General features: G+C 40.2%; 1 protein-coding gene across 13 annotated transcripts in view; it reads left to right on the top strand.

The window, feature by feature from the left end:
• Nucleotides 1-26,357, top strand: part of RASGEF1B (RasGEF domain family member 1B) — a 220,412-nt gene that overhangs the window by 83,832 nt on the left and 110,223 nt on the right. For 7 of the 13 annotated variants that reach the window (XR_015699942.1, XM_087737301.1, XM_087737300.1 and 4 more), the window contains one exon: nt 14,200-14,528. The exons of 4 other annotated variants lie outside the window; for them this stretch is intronic. Coding sequence is in view for 7 of the 9 variants with exons in the window: in XM_087737301.1 (XP_087593427.1) it covers nt 14,453-14,528 (76 nt within the window). In the remaining 2 variants the exon portion in view is untranslated. Of the gene's footprint in view, nt 1-14,199; nt 14,529-14,655; nt 14,842-26,357 lie in introns of those variants that run through there. 2 more of the 13 variants (XM_087737315.1, XM_087737303.1) reach the window with 2 other exon arrangements.

Below are 26,357 nucleotides of genomic sequence, written 5' to 3'. Positions count from 1 at the left end.
GAGGTGTAATTCTGCTTGCTGCAATCGTGCAGGCAGTTTTGGGAGTTGATGCATAATGCCTCAGCTTGCACTATCCCCACGGTGGGTGGTGCAGGCTAGCTTGTACCAAAGAACAGACAGGAGTTCAGGCCTAGGAATAGGTTTCCACTTAGCAATGCAGCCATGGCGGTACTTTCAGTACCTAGCTGAAACAAATAGGTTTACAGATTTGCATGCACATATTAGTAGGTTTCCTCCTTCTTCCATTGAACCCTTTGAATAATTGGGTGGTGAAAATGAAAAGTGGAGGAGGCACTGAACCTTGGATGGGAGGAAAAAAAAAATCCAAAGCATCCTCGTTTTATTAGGCAGATGCTCTATCAGTATAAATCATGATCTGCCTCATGATTTGGCTCTGTAGACCTTAGCTTTGAACTCAGCTCATGGTGAAGGTTAAGCATGAAGATGAGCACACAAGCCATCCATACTAAAAAGATAGACAGCATGGTGACAAACATGCTTCTGATAGGAGTATTCAGATCGTGCTGTTGTACAAAATGTTATTGGCAGTTTTTCTCAGCATATGAATGCTGCTCAGTTTAAAGTATAAAAAAGTATAATATAAAGTGTAATGTTACTAATTTTGTGATACAGGAACCACTGGTGCAAGCTTTGGTAAACAGCAATGGAATTGCTCTGTCTGCAGTAAAGTCAGTTGCAAGGCAAGGAACGAGACTTAGGTTAGGCCTGAAAGATACAGATATTGGAAAACTAAGTGCTGTTTGTGATTGCCTGTGTTTTATGACTCAGAAATAGAAAATTGGATAGTAGCAGTGAAAGAGTTCTGAAATTGATCTTTTTTCCAGTGGTCAATAGGCCTGTAAGTTCTGTGTTCCACTGTTTGGCAAGGTGGCAACACTGAATGCTAAGAAAACTGGATTTGGTATAAAAATTATTGTAATGGAAAAGATTGTTTGCAATAAGCTTTTAAGACTGGATGCACATGCATCTTTAGAAAAGGAAATATTCATGAGGAATAAGCCAGCTAGCTCAAATCAGCCTGATGCAGATAACACTCTTGCTGTTTTCATTGGGTATATTATACAAGTAAAAATTAAGTAAAGATTCTTTTCATAGTGAGGCCTATTCCTCTGCATTATGAGCACAGGAGACAGGTGAGTATCCTCATGTAGTGAGGATTTTGAGACAGAGGTGATGATTTCCCGTGTCAACTGGAAGGACCTAGGTTCTGCTTCTGATTTTCCCTTAATCTAATGGGGTTGCTGCTTTTAGCCAGTAAAAATTCATTAGCATTCTCCATCATTTTTTTGAACACCGAACACATATCTAAATGAATTGCAGGAGGAAACTGACGTAGAATGGTGTAATTTCTGTATGATGAAGGGCTTCCATCTATGGTTGGACTCAATGCTTTTAAAGGTCCTTTCCAACCTAAATGGATTCTATGATTCTATGAATTACTTGAGTTCTGTACTCTCTGGAAGGATGCCTAGTGACAAACAGACTAGCAAAAGTGATGACAGCTTTGTAATGATGAGACTAAAAGCTGAACAACACACATGGGAATAGAATTTTAATGTCTTGACAACATCTTCAGTTCTAATTTGGATTCTCTATAAATTTTTGCTAACCTGTGTACTTAGAAGAGGTAGTGATCCTTGGAGGGGAGAATGCCTTTGTGATTAAATATATCTGGCATTCAAACTGTGATCACTCCCACTGTACTTCTCTTGAGTGGATGTATTAACAAAACAAATGAGACCAGATTTGTCCTTCCCACTGTGGTATGATTAAAATCAAAAAGCACAGTTTAAAATGCATTTGACATCTCAACAGTTTGTAGAAATAAATAAGGGCAAAATTATAATTTCTAAAAAGAACTATCAGATTATGTTTGTGGATTTTATTAAAGCAAATGAAATTTGACTCTCCAGAGAAGAATGAAATCCGCTCAGGACATGCGATGTAAATCTTTAATTCCACGGACTTCTTGAAGAGCGTTTTTGTCTTGGCAAGTCCATTTGGCCATTTAAGTAGGTGCTAATGACACGGAAAAGTAAAGCATAGAAGGGCAATTAACCTGTTGTATTAACTTCTTAGCAAGTAAAATGCTATCTTTTCAACCCATGATAACCACTAGGCTCCCATTTAATCACACATTTGCAGGTACTCAGTCACAAACACAGTCAAGGATGAGGGAAAAAAAACTTTGCAGAGCTTTAGAATAGCTTTTCACTTGGCCTGCATGATACACATTGCTGTCATTGCTTAGAAAGCTGGTCTAGGAGTTGAATTTGCGGATAAAGTTTTGTCAGAACCTGTGGGTGTTCCAGCTAAAAGAGTTCATTTTGTCTGATTTTACTTTAATCTTGTCTGTGGCTTAGCTTTCAGAGAAATGGTCTGTGATTTAATAAATGTAGGAACCAAAATATTTCTGAACCGGGCATTGCCATTTTACCTGTACCATTGCTAAAATGTCTAGTTTCTTCTGCTTCTTGTTTCATACCCGCAAGACCCACAAGGTGGCGATGTCCCACAACGGGATTATTGCCAGGAAGGACTGCAGAACTGTTATGCTTAAAACGGTGACAGAAACGCAGGTGGCTTGAATTGTGTTTACAGGAGGGAATCACTGATGTGCTATGGTAAACAACTCATCTGGATAGTGACTCCAGAGAGCCTTTGCGGGCCTTCCTGATAACGCTACTTGGGACAGAGGGCCAAAGATAGAATCACAGAATCGTTTAGGTTGGAAAAGACCTTTAAGATCATCAAGTCCAACCATTAACCTAGTATTGCCAAGTCCACCACTAAACCATGTCCCTAAGCACCACATCTACACGTCTCTTAAATACCTCCAGGGATGGGGACTCAACCACTTCCCTGCGCAGCCTGTTCCAGTGCCTGACTACCCTTTCGGTGAAGAATTTTTTCCTAATAGCCAACCTAAACCTCCCCTGGCACAACTTGAGGCCATTTCCTCTAGTCCTATTGCTTGTTACTTGGGAGAAGAGACCGACCCCCACCTTGCTACAACCTCCTTTCAGGTAGTTGTAGAGACCAATAAGGTCTCCCCTCAGCCTCCTCTTCTCCAGACTAAACAACCCCAGCTCCTTCAGCTGCTCCTCATAAGACATGTGCTCTAGACCCTTCATTAGCCTTGTTGCCCTTCTTTGGACACACTCCAGTATCTCAATGTCCTTGGCAGTATATCATCTTGGCTTCATGCTGGTAGCAAATATTCTGGAATTTGTGTCCCAGTCTCATATTTCCCTTTCTTTCTTTACATCTTGTTCTGTTGGGTTAGAAAGAAGCTTTTAATAGACTTAAGATCTGTTCTCAATGGATTTCTGCTGTTGCAATTAATTTTGTCTCCTTTGGAAAGATCCTGTTTTTGCAGCTTGCCATTCATGCTCAGTATAAGTGTATGGAATTGATAGGTTTTAGGTAATTACTGCATCCCCTAGTAGTATAGTATTTTGCTTACAGACAGGATAAGTAACATTTGTCTTTTAGACTGTCAAGTCAGTCGCATATCCAGGAAGATGAGATAAAACTGAGCAGATGTGCTTCCTGTATTAAATAATGAATTCTCGCTGTGTGCCACTAAATGGAAAATGAGTCGCGATGTGCACATAATTATTCCTTTAATGAAAACACAGCATCAAGACATCTTCAGCCATGTAGTGTTCTCTTGGCTGACCCAGGGCCTTTCATTAACCTCTTCATGCGCACTGTCTTATTGGAAATTTTGGCTCCCTAAAACCTGTTTAAAAATATGTATGTGTTCGATCTTTTTTTTTTTTTTTTACATATTTGTTTAAATAAGATACGTGGAGGTGACATAATGATGGTGGGAGAGAAAGTGGCTTGCTAAATAGCTGGGAAACTCTGCCTCAAAATTCTCTTTTCAGCCTTAGAAGAGGTTTTTGACATAAGGTGCACACCCCTAATACTTGAAACAATCCTTCATTACTGTTACATGGTCTCACTAGCCATTCTTCTATTAAATGCTGAAGTCTTGAAACTGTATTTGAATAAGCGTGTCTGTCTTAAGAAGTTTATTGTGGTTTATGGTCAAGGATGGGTCTCTATATGCTATTTTTCCTGTAATGCAAGGATGTTTTGGGGATAAAGGTTTCTCCTGAAAGCTGTCATTTTAGCTGCTTGCAGAGGACCTTTTGCAGGACAAGAAATGGCATGCATTAAGCATTTGCACCTATGAACACTTGCTGCTTGGTAGTTTATATGTGCTGCTTAACAGTCCAGGAAAATAAAGCAGCAACCTTTTCTCGGAGCTTCATCAGCTACTTTGCTTTTTCAGCTGTCAAGTTCTATGGGAAATGAACTAGTAACAAGCAGTACTGATGCTGTGGCCTGGTAGAGTAATTTGGAGAGATAAAGCAGCACATGTTTGCAGTCAGCCTAAGTTTAGCTTGAAACTGCTGCAACTCTTTCAGCTGGTTTCAGCTTGTGACTTATTAGTGGCCAGTTTATTTGGGCTCTAGAAACTAAGAACTGCCTGCCAGGTTTCCTTTGGGAAGATGGCAATTTTGATATGTATGTTTATATTCTGTTTACTGGAAAGAGAGCTGATGTTTGGTGTGCTGACAGCCCAAGGCTTGTCTAAATCATGTCCCTTTCCAAGATTTTGCTTTCTTAATGTTTCCCTACCAGTCATGTCAGTTTTCTGAGGGGAAAATGGAACCAAGGACTTCAGCAACAATCCATAGGACTTGTTAGTCTTTCTGTAACTTTCTATGTTTTTTGACTCAGCCTTAACACAGGCTTTCACATGCTGTTATAACAAACTTAGAATGCTTCCTTGGTCCCTATTCTTCTTGAACCCTGTCTGGACTTCTTGTCCTGACTATTAAAATACTGCTGTGGATGTAATTGACTTCAGCTAATAGAAATTTAGGTGGTCACAGTGGAAATGAAAGTACCTTTGTGGGCAATAAATGCCTTGGAAATGACTGAAGAAAAAGGAAGTTACTGGCTAGGGCTCACCCTAATAGCTAATTCAGGGGCACATAACCCTCCCAAAAGATCTCCTTTGGTGAAGGCCTTTATTTTTTGCTACAAGATTTTTTTTTCTCTTTCAGCTTTATCCATGAATAGGACGTCCAGTTGCTATTCCAGTTAACTTTCTCAGGCAAACCCACATAGTATGGCATATAGTATGTAAGGGGAGAACTTCCAAGACGGGTGACACTTATGTAAGTGTTAACTTTTGCTGCCCTTCAAAAAGTGCTGAGTGTAGGACTGCGTTTGAATATAGTCTCTGTAGAACTTAAAACAATGGATATATTTTCTGGGGACGTGACATTGCTTTTTTATTGTTAACATGCGTTGATCTGTATGTGTATTTGCAAAGAGAAGGGGATAGCATCGTGGGTAGTCTTAAATTGTGGAGTATATTTTGCCAAAGAAGAAACTGTGGGCTCTGACTCACAGGTTCAAGCAAATGTGCTTGGGGCTGTGGAAAGCAGTACTGTCCCTGGTTCTCTGCTCTTGCCAGAGGTTACTGTTTCTGTAGCGATCTTATCAGCAAAACATGACATGTGGCCAGTTCTTGCTGCAGGGAGCTACTTAGTTCTAGGGACTACGTTAGTTTTTCCCTCTCCTTGCCCCCTCTCATACACAACATGGTCTGTGCTAAGATAAATACCTTGAGCTACAGCACATGGTCTCTATCTGACTAGTACAGCTGTTTTATGTTTGGGTTGGACAGGTGGCAATAACTTAGAATAAATGTTAAACACTTCAGCTAAATCCTTAAGGGTTCTTAATTTAGAGCTCCAAGGTACAGAAAGCGCTAACAATATACCCTTTGTCACACAGTAGGCCTAGGGATGTAGTAAGAAAATGCGGATCCAGCTTGGATCTCCCAAGGTCTGGTCTCTTGAATTGTTTTTTGCATTGTCCTGTACCTCACAAGGAGTGAATCCTGCATGAAAACATAAGGGCCAAACATGTAGTAGTTGAAAATGCATGACATTTTATACTAATGGGTAAGTATGGAACACCAGTAAGCATTGTACTTGTATGGCTGATCAGGAAAGTCCTCTATCCCTTTAGCATTATTGCTCTGTAAACCACTGAATCACCTGTGATGAGCTGTTAGGTGCTTCAGTGCTTACCGTTCTCGTGAAAAACAGCCTTCAACCTTTCACCATGGAAATGGCTAGCTGTTCAAAGGACTGGAATCACTGTGGAGCCATTATCTCTGCCAATTTTCTGTGCTAACAAATGCTTGGAAATTCATTTACTTGATGAGTAATTGTCTTCTGTTTGATCAGAGCTATGAATAAATGGGCAGTCTGAGCTAACAACTGCCTTGAGACAGAAACTTGCAAGAATATAAAATCAGAAGGTAAACTCTCCACTGTGATCAGCAAGTGAGTCCTTGGGTTTTTATCCCACTTAATCTCTTAGGCCTGTGTTTTGGAAGATGGAAAAGCTGCATTTCAATACTAATATTCTTGACAAATGGTGGGATATCTTCACTTCGTGTGCTTACAGTCTTTTGGGAAGCATTTGTGAAACCTTTTCCACAACTAAGTACTGTTGATGTGTCCTGAGTGTAAGCATAAGACAACTTGTGCAATGGTAGTGATGATGATGTTGCTGCAGTTTCTTTGATGAGGGGTGTCTGGTCATCAGGCATAACAAATTGTCCATAATGGTTAATCATAAAATTGGCACCCTGTGGGAAAGGCATAATTACTTGCTTACTGTATGAATAGCCATACTTATGTTATAACGTGATTGTGACTTGTTGATCTTGCAGTTGTCAGTGCCACCAATAATGAATCTAAGCTTCTTGCCTCAGAGGAGTCTTCTCTGATGTGAAGATGGGGAAAGAACTGTGGCTTTAGACTGCAGCATTTTCTTCCCCTCAGAGTACTAACACTGTAGTGAGGTCTGGCACTTTCCAGTGTATCCAGAGACGGTGGGGAGCAGGTCACCAAGCAGTAGGATGCTTCAAGTGAGCAGAGCTAGCCTCTGTGTCTAAGTCACTTGGCAGCCTTTTGTGCTAATGTAGTATTTGTTTCAATTTAATTAGCAATCACTAGGTTTCTTCATGGAATTATCACTTTAAGAAGTGTCTCATCCAACAGGAGCTGCTGGTTGAAAGAGCTTAATAGGCAGGTAATTAATACAAATGAGAGGCTCTGTATGATGTTCAAGAGCTGGCTGTGTCTGTAGCAACTTCATTGGAAGGCAGTAATGAGTTTTTGTTTCAATGTGTTTATTACATATGAAAAATAAATAGTTTGCTCTTTCCGATTCCACCAAGCAAGTGCAGTGGTACTCAACAGTCAGTTTCCATTTAGCATGCCTCAGGACTGCATTTTGCTCCCATAATTTCTTTCCCTTTAAATCTTTTAAAGAAAGAGGACCCCATAAGCATGAAAGGTGTACTTTTTGAAGGAGCACATGTTATCCCAGTATCAGGAACAGCAGCAGTTGGAACCGTCCTGGATCCAAGTTACCTTTCACTTTGATATTAGTCAATGATTCAGCATTGAATGTCAAAAACATTCATATTGATTCAGTTCTTTACCCACTCACCCAGATCAAGAAGAGGGCCGAGAAACGGCACATACTGACTGCACTCTGTGCAAGTTATTTTTTGATTGGCTTTCAGCTACCAATGTGATGAATGTTACAGTTTCTGATGAAAGCTTTTAAAGTGCAGTGAAGTTGATTGGGACTGATTAATTGATGATGACTTGGCTCTGCTTACTTCATCTCAGTATTGCATATGAGAAGTATAGAGAGGTTATTTCATTGAAAAAAGAAGGGCCATATTGCTTCAGAGAGAGGCAGATGAAAGTGTTGCCAACAGAGCTGGGAGAGAGGGGGAATGGGCCCAGAGGCAGCCCTGCGTACAGGGTGGAACTGTGCAACTCTTATGCTCAGCCCTTGAACACACCATATATATATTTCAAAAGTAAAAAAAAAAAAAAAAAAAAAAAGCCAAGATATGCTACTGCCATCCCTCTTCCATTATTCCTTATCAAAATTTTCCTTTGGGAAGTAACCAATGAGCCATTTTCCAGGTTTGTCGGATAAAGGGTCAAAGTGATCTTGAGGGTGTATAGTATGACTTTGATCCAATGTTGCTCAAGTACAGAGTGCTGTTGAAGGGGGTAACTGTGCTCTTTCTATCCCATACTGTATTTCCATTATCTCTCTTTGATCTGAGATAGCACTCGCATAGCTGCGGGGAAAAACAATTTCTTCCTCTAGCAGAAAGCAATGATTAAGAATAAGGCATAATTTTAGGTCAGATTAGTGAGCTGAACCAACTGACTTTGTAATCATCTAAATAGCAAGTGAAAAGCAGCCTGTGTGAAGCCAAGGCTATGGTGAAGCCAAGCTACCCCGTGAGTGTCTGGGCAAGTGAGCTGTCTCTGAACCCAATGGGAAACTTAGTTGCTTGCCTGACGCAGCTGAGAGTGACTTCGTATGGGACAGAGCAATTAAAACTGGACTTGCCACAGGTTAGAGGCAGTTGTTTCAAACTAGAGCTCTGAAGTAGCAGAAATCCTCTGGCGATGCTTCAGTGTCTTTTCATGCAAGGTTCCTTTACGTAAAATGTCAGCCTCAGTTTTAACCTAAGGAAAAATACAATGTGTTTAATTGTGTAAACTGGGACATGCACCCAAGCAGTTTTTCAAACAAAGGAGTAATTATGGGCTGACTGATGCACAGGGTACTAATTACCATCAGAAATACAGTTCAGGTTCCTGTATGTTGCTATGAAGTTTGTAATATAAAATTTATGATACCAGCTATTTGTTTCTGTCTTCTGTAAGGGCTTGGCTGTTGTAAATTTTGTGATAAAGTATATTCTTAACAGTTTGTGTAATTTTTTGGAAACATGTCTTTGTGATATATAACTGGCTGTAATTATGATGAAATCTTTGTTTTCTTTAAACCTGCTGGAAAACAGGCATGGGATATAGCTGAGCTTTCCTATTATCAATAAAGAGAAACATTTCTATTGCAAAAAAATTGCATATATTGTTAGACAAGATCCGCCTTTTGCTTTCTTCTCCTTGTGAACTCACTAGTTAACAGCAAGCCTGACACCTGCTGGGTTATGTGACGGTCTACTGTCAGGTTTGGGTGAAAAGTGGATTTTTTTTTTGAGAAAGGTAAGTTTCTTAAAATGCTAGTTAATCTCCTGAAAGATGGCTTAGATGTTTTGATAAGAACCATTCATTTACATGTTGTAAAGAAATGGATGAAAGGTGCAATTTTTTGCATTTTTTTTTGTAAGTAGCTAAGCCTGTAAGTGTTCAGCTCTTCATTGCAAGCTTTTAGTACATTTTGCATGAAAAAGGTTGTCTGATACTTGGGCTGCATTTACTTCTGATAGGTACAAGTAAACTGACTTTTCCTGCCTTGTGACTGTAGGGACAAATTGACTGAATAGAACTACACATGCTAGTGGAGCTTCAACAGGAGAAAATACACCCTGGAAAGTTGGGAGAGGACAGGAGGAGAGAAAAAACAAGACTCCAGCACTTAAACATCTGAGTAATTTTTAGGAAGGGTAGATGGGTAAGCCTATCCAAGTGAGCTTCTGTAATATTCTGTAACTGGCTATCTACAAGCAAACTACCAGAGTGTAATTGAGAGTAAGGAGGAAGATGTGGCTCAGTATTTAGGACCCATAATTTGCATGTCAGACCAGACAATTCAGTTATTGTTGCCCTTTTTTGAACAAATTAATAAAATCTAACATAAAGTGCTCCTGCAACATTTTGAAGAGTAGAAATATATCTAATATATGTGAAGATGGGACTTTAGCTCCTTTTCAAGCAAGTGAAGAGGAAGATCGAGGCCAAAAATAATCTTTCTGGGCAGCAGATACTGTTAGATGGAAATCTTGGCCTCAAGGAAGATGGATAATAATGCCTGTAGTGAGGGAGTAGCTCAGATTTTTGCAGTAAGCGTTGCTGATTACAGTCTAGAGTTGTATTCAGTGATAGTTGTTGCAGAAAAGTTCTTTATCAAATTAGATGGGCAATTAATGGATATCCAAGTGTCAGAAATCACCAGCTTTTTTGCTATTACACTTTTACTTTTGTATTGCCCAGGTAGAGGAAGGATGAAATGAGCTTTGTAAATGCAGCAGGGCATTTAGCATATAGCAGAAGAGAGGACTCACAGCATTGAACTTGCACCGTGGCAAGGCCCTGCATGTGCAAAACTGGAGATGGGGAGACAGCAGAGAAAACAGCTAGGGATATTTCGTATAAGAAAACATTTTGGATCTATGAACAGGAAGCTTACAAAACTAGAGGCAGTGGTAAGCTTTTATAATACTCGCTTTAACAAAAGAAAAGGATATACGGGTCTTGAAAATGGCCATCAAAAGCAGCACCCTGTTTCTGGTGGCTGTTGGGAGTCAACATTTTCTGGATGTGATATGAAAAATAATGTATGTACCAAGAAACCCTGAAAAATTACTGTTATGGCCAATCAAAAAGCATTTTGGAGGGTCGGTACAGACTCCCAGGTAATTGCTGCAAGGTGTGAGAGCTGCCTTGGCTCCTGCTGAGGACAGATTTAGATGAAAAGAGGAGGGAAGGACCAAGAGGGAAGTCGTGTTGCTCTGTCCCTGGATGAAGGCTGGCAGGTGGACAGTGATAGTGTAGTGCTATAGGAGTTTGCCAGAACGTCTGCACACCCTTGGCAGTAATTTATCTTGACAGCACCAGCTGTCAGTCAGAGAAAGATGTCCCAGCGCTGCTGTGCCTGCCACTCTTTTCTGTGCTGATGGCTGAGATAAATGCCAGATGCTGGGTTGCTTGACAGTAGAGGAATGGATTGTGGAATACTCTTTGCGGTCCTTTTCTTTGCTCATTATAGACATAAATTTTCTTAAACATAAGAGGTGTCGAGCAGAAAAATTGAGAGCAGTACAGATTGGGAAAGCAGGTCAAGCATCTTATGCAGAGATTACTTGTCCAACTTTTGCAGTTTTGATTTTCCACATTAAGCTAATGTGTAGAAGAAGTGTTTCCACAGATGCAGTTCTCCTGGCTCCTATCCCAAAGCTGGTGGTGACTACTGGGAGTTTAGGTTGATTTTCCTCACAGTCCACAAATGCATTTTTTTCCTTTTACAAGAAGTGAAAGGTAGACACCCCTGCCTAGGTCAAATGTTGCATGCAGTAGTCTATTTGGGAGCTTGCATACAGAAAGAAGTCCTGACCCCTTAAAATGAATGGCAGCTTTGTCATGACCTTACATTTAAGTTGTTGATATTTGAGCAAAGGTTGTGTGTTACTACAAGTGCTGAATAAAGTATGTAATGATAAATGACATTCAAAACAAAAAACTTCCCCCCCATGCTTGGATTCATTTAGTATTCTTATAAAATCATGGTGATGCACTCAAAGAACATAATCCCGACCCCCTGTATGTCCCATAGTGTTGAATCCTGTTATTTAAGCAAATAGGAATTTTGTCAATAGCTTTTCTTAAAGCAGGACTGGAGCTGTGCAGGTGTCAAGGCATGCCGTTTGAGTTACTTGTACCTTTCCTAGTGCTTTGATAGGTTTGTATATTATCATATAAGAGTGTTGGGATTCTTCTTGGAGAAGTAATATTCAGGTTTTGTAGATTTCCAGATGGTTTTCCAGATGGAAAGCACACCTGAGGTAATACCTGCAATTGTGTTTAAAAGGAAATAAATTTATGAAAATAATAATGTGCTTATTCTTAAGATTAATCTGTGCACTAGACTTGTAAAACTAAACATTCATGACCCTTGATCTGGCCTGAAGTTGAAGTAAGGCCAGATAATCAAGAGTAATATTTTTTAAAAATTGCAACTTTGTTTTTTCTGGGAACCTACAAAGTTGTAGTTAATAGATGTCAGAATAATAAATAAGAATGGATTTTGCTTTTTGTCCCTCCAGCTTTCAAGCACTGCCTTAAATCAGTAAGGATGGATGAGTAAAATTTCATTTGAAGTCTGCACTGTTGGTGAATTGCACTTGAAGTTAATTATTTTTTTTTATATATAGTACACAGGTATTCAAAAAATACAGTTTTCAAGGAACCCTCACCTGGCCACTGATCTGGCTAGCCTCCTTGCATGTGAATGTATTGAGGGTTGCCCAGGGAAAAAACTGGAATGACAACTTTTCAGCACAAAGTAATATGTAGGATCACCTTTGCTCTCTTTCCAAAGGTGATTGCTACTTCCTGAGCAAACCTAAGATGGGGCTGAGCCTCCATTAGTGAGAGCACCAAACAGTGTATTGTGGAACAGTAGCTTTATCAGCAGACTGCATTATATCTCTTCCTAGTCATCACGCATGGGGGATGTTTGGTTTTGTCAGGATCACTGGTTACTTTTAATACACAGGCAGGGGGAAAAGTTGTGTGTGCTGGAAAAGATTTTAAAGGTTTCTTTGAAGGAGCTATGATTGATTTCTTCCCCTCTTCTCTCACCTGTTGCCATGCAAGGAACAGCTGTGGAGAGGTCATATTATTGTATTTGTATCAGTCAGTCTCCACAGCAGTGATTTGGACCATGGCCCCATAGGCCTTTCACAGTTGGTTTTGGTACTGCACATGGCTTCTCCAACTTGTCTGAGGCCTAGCACCAGTTATCCCGAACACAATACTTGCCTTAATCTCTTCTGTCTCTCTAATACCCATCCCTGGACACACATATGCTTACTGCACTGGCAGTGTCAGTCATACTACTGTACCAGTATGACCTTTATGGTCAGAAAAGAAGAGTTAATTTTGGTCCTCTGTAGCTTTCGCTGACCCCCTGGTGAATACCAGTTTCTGGCAATCACAGTGTATGTTAAGTGTTGCAGGTAACAACTAATAGTAGAGTTGCTGTGAGTTGATTGTCACAAGGATGAGTTAGATTTCTTTTTCTTAATGTAGTGTACAGTCTGTGGGTTTTGGGTCCATTCTCTGTGCCCCAATAGGATGAGAAGCAGGAAGGAGCTGAGCACTGCAGAGCTGTGCTTCACAGGGGTTCTCTAGTGGCACACAAGGCATAGGGCTGACGTGTTTGTTTGGGTAGTTACAGAAAAGCTAGGATACAAGAGCAACAATGGCTATGCCAGCTGTTAGATTACATTTACCTCTGTTAGATCAGTATCTCAGGTTTGAAGGGATGGATGCCTTGCTGACAGATGTTGTTCTCCAAGGTCAAGTACTGCTGCTTTAACAGGGCTGAATCAAAAGCAAGTTGTCTGCTCCTTTTGGGGTATAAAAGATATTGGGGCCCTGGATTTTGCTGCTGTTTGTACCTACTTAAAACTTTATCTTGTGCTTTTAGTCTCATCACATTAGTAAGTTGTTAAAGCAAGACACAGAAGAAAAGAGAGGGAGATGAAGGACTGTTGAAAGAAAGTAATTAGGAAACAGCCAGACTTCCATTTAAGTTCTTTAGATAAAAGTTTTATGGGTCAGATAGTTTAGAATGAGCTCCTGATCAATGCGGAGTATTTAGCTTAGTTAGTCATAGTGCCAGAGGGTTGAGCAGTGCCTTATTGCTGCTGAGGCCTGGAAAAACATTTATAGAAATGGCCTGTTAGAACAACTGCAGGGTAGTGGCTTGGAGTGCTTTCAGCCTTGCTGTAGGACCTTAGACAACTAAAAGCTCACCTGTGCTTCAAGTGGAAACACTGGGAAACTGAATATAATAATGTTGGTTTTCTATGTTGAGATATTTAAAACAAATTCAAATTTAGGGGAAGAGAAGTCTGAATAGACTACTTGAAACATCGTACTCTGTTTTTCGATAAAGCATTTTGGTTTTGTAATAAGGCCTTAGTATAGTAGTTTACCTATGCATAGCTGGAGGAAGTTTGTCTTAGGGCAAAGAGTGCTTGCCATATATAGATATATATATATATCAGTATTTCTTTGTAGAAGGATGTAAGTGCACTTACGCCAGTATTTCATTTCACTTTGTTTTTAACATGTTTTTTGATACTTAAGAGCATAAATCCCCCAGAAATTCTTACCTGGAGGTCTTTCAGGGCTGAGCAGGACATACTGTATTAGATTTACTGCTGGAATTTTCTTAGATGTTTTTCCTGAATATTCTTTGCTGATTTTACTGAGCACCTACCATAACAAAAACGTCAGGCCGCCTTGATATTCCACATTTGTCTTGTGTTTTCTTTTTCTGCTCTAGGCTCATCCCCAAAAGAAGAGCTAACATTTGTGGTGTGCCTAAGTGGAAAATCAGTAACCTTAAAAAGGCAATGGTTCAATTATGCTGCGGCATAACTCACCCTACAGAGAAAACATGCCCACTGCAATGACTTCCTAACAGGCTGGCAGTAGCCTCAGGGTGTCTTGTAATCAGCGATCTCTCTTGTTGCTGCCAGAAGGGTGAATTTCTGGATGAATGGTCACCTTTCCAGTGAAACGCTGCCCCACAAGCCATGGCAATAGTACTGACTGATCTCTTGCCAAACGAATCACCTGCAAGTGGAATTGACTGGGGTTTGTATCTACCAGGTATGGAGAGAAGGCTTTTCTGCGCTGGCTTTTTTTCTGTTTGACTTGGGAGAAGTGTTAATACTTAAGTTCGTTTGTTCTACACAAAGCACAAAAGTATCCCTAGAATTAAAGTATAAAGAGTATGGAAGGTCCATACTCAATGTTTGTGGTGAAATAATCATTTGGCTACCCTGTTTGACATGGAAAAGTATAAATATTCTTCAGGATGCCCGCTGTCATCAAACATTCAGCACTCTTCTAACAAATGATTCAAGTACATCTTTTCCTAAGAAGTTTTAAGAACAGAAGATGCATGAAGAAAATAAAGGAGGTGAAGAAGTAAGGGATTAGTTTATCAAAGAGACTTGGGAGAGAGGTGTTGCTGTTAATTGTCATTATCAGTTGTATTGCTGAAAAAAATCAGAAATTGAATTAGTCCTGTGTGTCCTCTTTTTGATCATGAGGCTTGTTTTACTTGTTATGTTCAAAAAGAAGTTCTGAAGAAACTAACGCCTAAGAAAATGCTGATATCTGTCAGATATAAATCCTGTTCTTAAGGCTGTTTTCTTGCTGTGTAAGAGTTCTGTGGTTTGAGTCATGCTGCCAGCAAGCATGCTAGAAAGCTAGATATTTGTAGATAATTTGCCAACATGCAGCCTGTTGTGTGACCATGAAGATCAAGTGAGAGGGCTTCTGGAGCTTCCTAATGGAGGGATGGGAAGCAAAGAAATTTGCAAATGATGGTGCTGCAGGAACAGATAATAGAGAACTCAGTTCAGCAAAGCCCTCCCCAGAATAGGCAGGACATGTGCCAAGACAGGGAAGGAATAGGGGTAGAAAGAGAATCTACTTAAAAGGTCATTAAAGAAGCAGGTGAAGGTAATAGTTGCTGTACTGAAGGGTTTTGAAGAGGGGAATCTAAGAAAAAGTCTTTCAGAAGTGAAGTGAGTTCTTCATGCTGGAAAGACTGTAATCTAGTCTGTATAGTGTGTGGGCCACAGGATATCTGGAAATTACTTTGTTTTTACAGTAGCATTTTTAGTTTAGAAAGCCATCTAATCTTCACCAAATCTACTGACAGTGATGGGAGTCTACATTATTTGACTTGTTTGCAAGTTTATTATAACTTAGTCCTATGCTTCCTTGGGATTTTTTGGTGTTTGAAAACTATAGGCCAAGACCTGATCTCTGTGGAACCCCTGCTATGGAATTAAATGCATTTAGTGATTATTTACTGCTTGTAATTGTGTTCTGAGAACTCTCTCTTAGCTAGTGTTTAAGACACTGCGTGGGATTCAGGTTGTAGCTTAAGGCACCTAAACTTAGGCATGCAAGCTACAGCCAAGCATCTTGTCTCTGTTTATAGTCAGTGGAGATCTATAACAGACAATGGAGCTTATTCCTAAGTATGTAAGTGGATACAAGGTAGCCTGGAAGCTGAATCCCACTCTTACTGCATCATAGAACACATTTTATGTTATAATTTAATCAAGCATCTTGTAATATCAAATCACATGCCTTTCTGGGGTGGGAAGGACTATTGGTGAAAGGAGGGAACAGTAAAAATGTGGAAACTAGTAGCTTTATAAGAGGTGGGAAAAGGCTTGTCACAAGGGAGAAGGAACAGTCCTCTACATAAGTCTGAAATTAAGGGGAAAGTGCCGAGATCGATAGAAGAGAAGTCAGGGTTAGGAAAATAGAATTGAGGGATACACACAGGAGAAAGGAAACACAACAGCCTCAGAGTTGAAGGTGGAAGGAAGGTAAGTACTTACCTTTGGGAGGAAGGTAAGTACTAGAACAGCTCTTGATAGCTGTCTTGCAAGTAATCAATTACAGTTTGGGTAGAAGCATGGGAGAGCAGAGCAAGCGAAGAGAGTAGACTGCTAATTATGGGTCTAGAGCTATTTTAGGTTTTTGGAATAGTAATGAGGAAGCTCTGAAAGAGGGGGAATGAACTGCAGCAGGTTATCTGTCATCACACAGTGTGGTTGTGGTGAGGGTGGTTTTGTAGTGGGAACATGGAAGTGACAGTCAGAAGATACCTGGATTCAATTTCCATCACTGCTTTACATTCATGCAGCGCCTTAGCTCTCAACATCGTGCTGCTGCTGTCTCCCAAGGATAAAAGAAAGCTGATGGGATATTATTTGCTTATTTTGCAAGGGTGTGATGACTTAGGCCAAGTTTCTTGGATTGCTCTTTCTAGTTGTTACCTATCATTTTCAAACAGTGATAGAGAAGATGTTAAGTTGCTCAGAACTCACAAATTAATTTTTTAGTTTCAAAGCCAAGCCTTGATGGACCCTCACAGCCTCATTGGTTTAACTGGTTTCTTGACTGACCAGAGATGGCTGTTTTAAATGAATTTGTAAGCTTTCACGTAGGATTCTGGCACTGGCTGAACTGAAATTGCTAATTCAATTAAGGCAACTTGAGAATGTGGCCTTAGCAAGATCGCTATCTGAAGGAAGACAGTCTGAGAAGGATGGCAATGTCTCATACATATCTACTTTCTTGAAGCTGGCACTTTCAGATACGCAATGCTGTTAGGTCAGTAAAATTGAACATAGCCTTTTTCTCTTCCCACCTTCATGGCTGTAAAAAAAGTATCCTTCTCTCACTTCATGACCTGCAGGGTTTGCATTGCTTGTTTAGGCAGCTTTCTTACACAGCAACTTGAGGATTCAAGTTAAGGCCTAAACATGTTATTAGGACTTTATTATAATAATATCTATCCCAGTCTGGAAAAACAGGTTTTAGTCTCCTACTAATGAACACCTGGTGGTCTGTTGGCTTCTCAGTGGTCTGTGAAAACAAGCAAGCGAATGCTGCCCATCCCGCCTTAAACTTACTGTTTATAGGTTTCTTGACTTTCCAAAAGATTTTGAAGGGAGCATGGAAGTTTAAAATAGGTTGAAGGAAACCACTTAGTTAAAAAGAGGAGAGGAAGTTTTGGTTCAGTGTTGCAGTCAAGTATCAGGGATACTTGGGGGTCTTGCTTATTTCACACTGTTTTGCCCTCTTCTGAAAAGAATAGGGATTCAGCTTGGCCAGAGGGAGTCCATAAGGGATACTTGTGTCACGTTTAACTCATAAGCAGCTGCTATCCAGAAATGTCACTGATTGCTTTGGGTACCTACAATTCCAAATGTTAGGTGAGAGAAAGAGCATTAGGAGTCAACCTGGTCACAACATTGTTTATATTCATTAGAAAATTGTTTCCTTTGGGGCATTGCTTGCAGCTGTAGTTTCTTTACACACTTATACAGATAGATGTTTTTTAATAGCTTTTCAGTATAAAGGGTAGAATGCAACCACTTCTCAGCTGTGCAACATTCCTTCGTAATAATCACTGCCTATGTACCCTTCAGACAAACTGCAATGCTGTTAATGTTTTGAAATACCATTTGTATGCTCAGCTATCTAGGAGGGAAGGAGAGAAGTGTGGTCCCTTTCAATCTGTAATCCTGCTTGCAAATAAGAGGGTTAAATCTCACCAAATCTTCGGCTCCGTCTGTTGCTTTCTCTCCTCCTCCATCAGTCTCGCAGCAAGAAGCACTGAAATCCTAGTCACAGATTGCTTTTCCTCAAACGAGGGGCCACAGGCACTCTCCACATTATTTATAGACAATAACAGCAAAGGGGCCACAGTGCAAGTTTCAGTACTTCTAATTTTGCTCATAACTTTTTAGTCTGTTCTGAATTTTACTTCTTGTAATTGTATGGCTTGCAAGGGGTGTTGAGCAGACATTTTCGCTGTAGCAATTTCATGTCAAGCATCTGTCTTTTGAGCTGAGAATGTCAGGTTCAAGAAGTGCTTAGGTAACATTTTCCTGAGTGTTTTTATAGTGAGATAGAATTGGATGGTTTAACCTTTCTATTTTTCTTTCTAGTAGAAGCAAAAGACACTCTCTCAATTTTCAGCTTTATGCCAGAACAATGTCAGTTATAGGCGGTGAGTCAGTTGTAGCTCAAAAAAAAATCTCAGGCTGTATGGGTAAATAGAATGAAACTCAGAAATATTTTTCTATGAAAGAAATGGCGCAGCTGCTTCTGTGAAGCTTAATACATAGAAATGAAGACAGGAGGGTTCAGTGTTTTGATTACTTGATTGCAGCACTAACCAATGGATGAGGGGGAGCAAACCAGATATAAAAAAAATTTTAATGCAAGAAAAAGTTATATTACCTTCAGCTAAATGTTGTGTACATTGAAATAACAGCCTGCCTCTTGATTAATTTTTTTCAACTATCCTTAGGTCATATAACCTTCGAAGAAAATAAGTTTTAAAAACTCATTTCCTTGTGTTCAGTGAGTACTCTTAATTCTCTTCTAGATGAACAAAATCTTCCAATCTATTTTAGTGATGCTCAGAAATGGAAAAACAGGGAAAAAAATCATAGGATGCTTTGGTTCATCATCTTGTGAAGGTCAGGAGAAGCTTGAGTAGGCTTCATATTCCTGTCATAACACCTGGCAGAGGTGGAGTTGGTGCTTGACCATGGTGCAGCCATGACAGTTAGTGTATGTGTCCGTCAGGTGAGGGAAACAGCTACCCTCTGTCCTTACAGGTGTCACTGTGTGGAGTAGTTCCTGTAGCTGCCTGTTCTGACTGGAGGACTCATTTGGAAAAATATACTCAACCTGCTTCCCATTGCCTCAGCATTTTCCTCTGGGGAGCCAAGCTGAGCAGCTCTCAGCCAGGAGCAACATCTGGCCCTTTGGTCCATTTGAAAGGCAATCTTTTTGATGTAGGGTCTGTTGATGCCTCACGCTTTGTCATGTGGTTAGGTTGCTAATGGCTTTCTCTGGTCTGTGGTTGTGATTGCAAGGAATTAATGCAGTTCTCCATCTGGGAACAATTCATTTGTGAGGAGACAATGCATCATGCCACTCTTAAATGTCCTCTTTCAGAGACCAAAGAGGACCCTTTTGTAAATGGTCATTTCTGTAGTGCTTCAGTAGCCTGCTTGGGTTGTGCTTAGCTGGAAAGCTGTTTTCGTGTTCGAGGCAAAGGAGTGAAAGCCATGTCTGCTGTGCTAGTCATTGTTAAATGGTCCTGGTATTTAATTTCCTGTTGAAGGGACCTTTATTTAAAGCTAATTACAGGACTACCTGTAATTTCAGCTCCCGAACTAGTTCTGATTGTTTCAAAGCAAAAAGGCTGTTTGTCTGGAGCTGGTGAATTATCGCACAAGTTCACGTGACATGACGTGCAAACTTAAGGAATGAAGTGAAAAACTGGAGCTTGGAGGAGAGGAGCTTGCCTGATTTTAAGACATGTCTTAATCCCTGGAGGGAAGGATGTGTGTTATCTGGTCACTTGGACAAGAGATGGAAAGCCAGACAGAAAGACATGATGAGACTACAGTCACAAAGACCTTAGCATGAGACACAAGACTGTATTCTTTCCTTGCAGAGGATCAACCTAAAGATGTTAGGAGATAAAGTCATCTTTCCCCTAGATGGTCATCACTTCAGGACAGACCAGAGCATACCATAACCATGCATATGTCAAGAGCTTCAATAATTTACATCACAAAAGCATCAAGATACTTGTATATGAATGCGAATATTTTCTTTGTACTTCATACTCAATGTGTTCTCCAAGCTCTTAGAAATTAGCAATTATGGTGTCACCTTGGTATGTTTCCAGATCATTGGCAATGACGTCCTTTCTATTGCTTGAGAGTGAACATTCTTGATGAAGGATGGGACTTGTTCTCTGCAGAAGGCCGAGGTTGAACTGCACAAGTACAGGAGACATGAAATGTTCAATCAGTGAGATCAGGTTACAGTGTGTCTAGTCATAGTGGTATTCTATGGTTACAGGTACGTGTGCAGAGCACTACAGGAAAGAACAAAAATTCAATCCTTCACTGTCAGAAATCATTAAAGTAATGGTGGGCTAGGCCCTCAGCTGATACTACTTCAAGCTAATTTTCTTGACTCTTAAGTTGTGCTGTTGTAAACCCAGTGAAGTCTATACCCAGGGCATTTGTATGTCTTAGCTCCAAAGTCCGTAAAGGAAATTTGTGGTGACAAAACTTGGACACGGGTAGATTGGGCAAAATTAGATGGATCTTTGGTCTCGTGGCCAAAGGTATGAGGGTTTGAGCACTTGGACCTATGAACAGAAGCAAATGTGGTTCTGTTCTTACTGACCACTTTGCTGTTATTGCTATGTCTTGTAATAAACCAGCAGCTTATCTTACCAAAAGAGTAGTGGTGATCTTATTTTCTTCAGTAGGCAACTGATGTTGCAGGGCTGCATAGGGAAATATGTGCAGTGTCTGTATGCAGTTTGCCTCTAGGAGATGTGTTGTTTTTTTTTTTTTTCTTCAACCGCTTTAAGAACTGTAAACATCTGTTATACTGTGAAAATGCATATAGGAAGTAAACTTGAAATCCTTGTGATCTTCATTTTTTTTCTCGTGTCTGGAAAATTTGTTGCTCGTATGGACGTGGTGGTTAAATAGCATTTACGTACTACTCTGACAGTAACGTATAAGTATCATGGCAACAAAAAGTGCTCCTGGCATATTAAGGGAACATTATAAAGGTGGCAAAATTAAGAAAATAACGGATCTTCTGTGCACTATTTCTACTTGCTATTAAACTGTTGCAAGACAGTCCATAGCTTTGCAGTCATTGCTTTGGTCAAGAGCTAAGAGCAATGCTAGGGGCTGGTGGTAAAAAAAAACAAAAAACCAAACCACCAAACAAACAACAAAACAATCCTGTTAGCTCAGCCAGCTACTGATTAGCACTTTGTGCCCTGCTTTCCACTAGCTCTTCCTACTTGGGGGAAGAGGTATCTGAAAGATGTCTTTAAAATACAACCCACAAACTTGGTAAAGCTGTGGCTTGCTCACAGCAGGTAAAGTGGGGTGGATTGTTGGGAGGAGAAGGGCGTTCCTTTTGATTCTCTGCTCTTTTTCTGTTCTTTCAGCAATCTGGTTTCAATGTATCGGCTACATTATTTCACTCCTGTTGTGACCAGGAACTGGTGCTTCAGTGGCAATCACAAATACTGGATCTTTTAGATCTGTTTGAGCAATGTATTATGGCTGGTTGAATAGGCAGTATTAGAATTGGTGCTTGGGAAAATGAACTTGAAAATTGAGTTTATTGCATGTGTGAGTGTCTGAGCAGCAAATTCTTGCTCAGTTTGAAAAAAATTGAAGCATATTTTATTTTCTACTTGGAAGTTCAAAGCATGGGGTCTTGGAGTTCAGCTCTAGAGTCACTCAAGCTGCTTCCCCTGCCCCCAAGCCCCTGTATGGTGTGTTTTCACTTGGATCTTTTGTCCCTCCTTGGAAGCTTGTGGGCTTACAGTTGAGAAATCTGTCCTTATGCTCTGACAGCTCTCTGGGTTTTGAAGGGAGCTGAAGAAGTTCAGATGCAGAGCATTTTCTTACAGTAGGGGGAGTAAAGTGCCAATTAATGCAAAACTTGCGTTGTGTGAGGTCAGCAGTCTACTATTATGCAAAAAATAGTTATGCTTGGGGGCATCTATTTATTTTAATGAATGTTATTTGATTAACCAAAGCGATAAGGCATGGTATATGCTAAAAGGGAATTATGAGATTGTAAGTCTCAGAAATGAGTTCAGCTCCTGAATTTGGACAGTCATAAATTTGGTGGTAACAAGGGTCCAGTTTTACTTGCCTTCTCTTAAGTGAGATGGTGGTGCATGCATCCTTAAAACCACCGTAGTATTGTGCTATGGAACGTATTTTGTATATAATATTTTCCTGACTGAACCAGTTAGGAAAGATGGAAGGAAAAAAGCCTCTGCATAATTCTTTTCTGTTCTGTCTGCTGTTTCACTGTATATATGGGCAAAATGGTCTGTGTTGATGTTAAAGACTTGTCTCCTGAGCCCTTGGTGATAGAAGATGGGTCAGCGAACCAAGTAACGGTTCTGCAACTGCTAATGCAATATCACTATTTCTGGCTTTGTAATTCTTATTACTATTTTTTATTTGGTAATATAATAGGCATTTATTAACCCTGACTGAGATCAGGCATGTTGTCCAAACATACAGTGGAGAATTACTCCTCGGTTTAGATAAGATGATGGCATTCAGCAGAGGCTGTTCTTAGTTGCTTTTGAACTTGGCAAACCTGAAGACTGAAATTTTCTTTGCTAAATGTCCAGAATATCTTAATATTTATATTTTCTAACTCTGGAAGTTTAACTTTGTGTCTTTGTTCTTATTCATTGTAGTTTATAAGTATCATTTCTGTGTAGTGCCTGAGTGATAGCTTAGGGCCTGTGTCAGGTGCTGTCATATTCTATGCACTTAAATGATAGTCTGCTGTAGTTCAATGGTTACAGGTGCTTCTTTTGAGAAGCAGTGGCAAAATGAACAGTGATTTATAAAAATAAGAGAGATCAAATTGTTCACTAAGTTGGGTGATCTGAACAGCTCACAAATGTTAAACTCTTTTGCAGCAGTTTAAAAACTGGTACATTAGTTAACACAGGTTATATTTGTCTAATTTTTAAGAATCTAGAGATTCATTCTGAATACCCAGGGATGATTTCCTATGCAGCCACTTGGAGCTTTCCATTTTGTAACTGCTGTTCAAAGGTGAACTAATTGAAGAGGTGATTGAAATTGCTCCCATTTACACAGATTAGTTTTATAAAATATGTGCTATTTATTAAATTATCTCACCATGAAGACATTAGAGAGGCATTTCCTCCCTGGATAAGAGGGTCCATTATATAAACCTCACTTATTATCTGAAATGTAGAAGGGTTTACATTTTTAATAGGAAACTTACTGAACCTTTGTCTCAAATGACAAAACAGGCTCTGCTTGATTACTTATTAGTTTACAGTAGTGTGTTGCAGAACGTTCCCAGAAGTCATCTGTTGAAAAATTGCTGCCAGACTGAAAGGAAGTTTGGCATGATTTCTATGATCTTGACAAACACTGCTCTCCTCAGACTTCTGTATCCTTCCTGCCAAAGTAGTTATCCCCAGGGTACAGTGAATTAGATTTGTATATTGCTTATTTTTACTTCTGACACATCCTGAATTGTGACTGGCTTCTTCCTTGAACCATGGGTGTGTAGTCTGTTTCCAAGATGAGTACGAAGCATACACTTTATTTCATCGTGTGGTGGCTGTTGTCTTAAAATCACTTGTTTTCAAGTGCCCAATGAAAATACAGGCATCTGATATCAAGGTCTGATGACTCTGAAGAACCTGATTGCAAATACTGCTGTTTGCAGGGCATTGGGAGCACCTGTGGAGTGAGCTGCTGCTTTGTGTAAGGGGAGGTATAGCAGCCTGGTGGAGAAGGGCTGGGGGAGGCAAGTAGTGAGGTGCAGCTATATTGCTTCCTTTGATTAACCCCTTTATGCTATCTCTCCCTTCTTCTGAGCAATGCTTTTGAACCACAGATAAGCAGAACTGGGGCCAGGTACTTTTTTTTTTTTTTTTTTTTTTTTTGTAAGCAGCTTGTATTGTTTTGTCCTCTGCCCCTGGTTGTTTTGTGTGTTTGGTTTTTTCCCAGTTGTAATTATCTCTCTGATTACCCCTCCCCCCCCGCCCCGCCTTCCCCCAAAGTGGCAGATAGCAATGCCACTGATTGGATCGGCTAGGCAGCATTTCAGGTAGCAGAATTCATGTATCTGAATATTTCATTCAGGTTAACCGTCAAGGTCTGTTTCTGGGTCCAGGCAAGATCCATATATTTTAAGTGGCTTATTTTAGCCCCTGAAGAGATGGGTGGAGGGCAGCTTACCTTATCTTGTTCCAGAGACACCTCATATTTCTCCACTTCTGTAAATAAGTGCAAAACCACAAAGTTAGTCTTACTACAGTTGATGGGGCATCTAAAGGAGGAGTCTGATCAGCCTCCCTGTTAAAAGGGAGATTGTGAGTCAGCACAGAGCTCAGAGCTACAGCCTCTCTCTTACCTTCAAGTGTACAGCCTTGTTACAGTTCAGTATGTAACCGGTTCTGAAACAACACCTATGAATGTTAGAAAATGAGTTCTCTCTTTGGTCTTCTGAGCTTTCTGTTGCAGTGTTGCATCCTAGTTCTATTGCTGAAGAGTGCTCTGGCTCATAGGACAGGCTGTTTCCCTACATGTGTGCATCTCTGGATTCATACATACTTCAGTGGTTGACATTGATTCTTACTAGGTCACTAGGACAGCTTTTTGATGCCAGTAGTAGATGATGGAAAAGCCTAAGTATTTTTGCTATCATTTGATATTCCTTTGAAGGACCACTTCAGGAGTCCTCTTCACCCCATTCTTGGCTAAAGCCCTGCTTTTATTTTTGCTCATCACGGCATTGAAAATAGGGCTGGAGTTGCTATCTTGAGCACTGTTTCTCACCGAAGAGGTTAACCTAAGCGGCTTTTTTAAAAAAAGAGCTTAAAGCTGAGAGGTCCTACACACAGTAGCAGCCTCCTGAATGGTGTTGACAAAATCCAGCTATTAAGTATAGTTCTGAAGACTCCAGCTTCTCATGTGATTATTGCTTGGAATAATCCTGAAATAATAACCTTGCTTAAAACTCCTGCAGGTTCAAAAGTGAAAAGAGAATGAGACAGGGGTCCTGTACTTTTAAACATATTCAAAAGCCATGCAGTTCTAAAGATCAGTGTACAAATTTTGTGAAGGAAGTAACTTGTTAGGATGAGTGAGCTCAGGTTTGGAAATACTGTTTTAATTGTCAGATCCTTTTTAGTATACACTATAGATCCATATGATCCATATAGATATCTCTGGTGTAAATGGACAGGGTAAGGGGCTGCTGACATAAGTTGCCAGAAAAGAGTACTGTTACTGAAGTTCATGGGCTAATGCTTCTCTAAAAAAAAAAAAAAAAAAACAAAAAACCAATAACAATAGAAAGCATTTATAGTTGGCCTGACACAGATATCTGGTTCTGGATGAGTTGCTGATGCTGCAAGTAGGGCATTGGTTTCCTGTTTTATTTCTTTAAGGAAGTGGGGCTGGTCTTTGGATGTCAGAATATCATACAAACAAAAGGAAAGAAAATGTGAAATGGCACAAGATGTGGGAAAACCCTGGACAACTTTGCTATTTTCTGGGCAAGCCTGTATCTGCTTTTTGGCTCCAATTTAGAAGGAAGGGATCTGGAAACTGGGAACTTCGTAATATGATATAATACTCAAGAGTAAAAGCTTGAGGCTCTGATTTCTCTCTCTCGTGGTTAAAATTGTTTAGGCAGCTTTGGCCCTGATTCAGCAAAGCACTTAAGTCTATATGCTACCTTTTCTTATTAGTTTCAGTGAAACTATTCATGTGAATTAGACTAAGCCAGAGCTTACTGACCTTCCTGGACCAGCTTACTGACCTTCCTGGACCAGAGGCTTTATGATAGGTGGGGAGTTGAAATGGTCAATCCTAAAAAGACTGTTGATGTAACAGCAGTACAGAAATTGAAGCGTAAGCAGCACTGAAAGCCTGGAGAGAGGAGATGGTTTCATCTTTCTTGTGCGTCACCCTAGGCTAGCTTCAGAAATTTCTGACAAGTGTATTTCTTGAGTTCTTAATGCTTTCTATAGAGGGAACACAGCATAGACTCCTCTTCCAAGGTGGTGAAAAGTCAGTGCTCTAGCACTGAATCTGTTATCAGGAGCCTCAGACAAGAATGGACCCAAGGGCTGTGACTTTCCAACTGTGACTGGCATATCCTGGGGAAGTGCAGATAAACCCATTGAAACCAAGACAAAGAACCTGAGAAGCTAAGACCACATCTGGAAGAAAAGACTCAAAGTTCATGAAAAGAACGCTGAGACACCTCTTCAATAACCACTAGGAACCACCAGGGACCATTGAAGACCCC

Source organism: Nipponia nippon, unplaced genomic scaffold (genome assembly GCF_047370975.1).
Source record: "Nipponia nippon isolate SJK-2023a ecotype South Korea unplaced genomic scaffold, ASM4737097v1 scaffold_6, whole genome shotgun sequence".
Classification (NCBI taxonomy): Eukaryota; Metazoa; Chordata; class Aves; order Pelecaniformes; family Threskiornithidae; genus Nipponia; species Nipponia nippon.
This window is presented reverse-complemented; position numbering and strand designations above follow the sequence as displayed.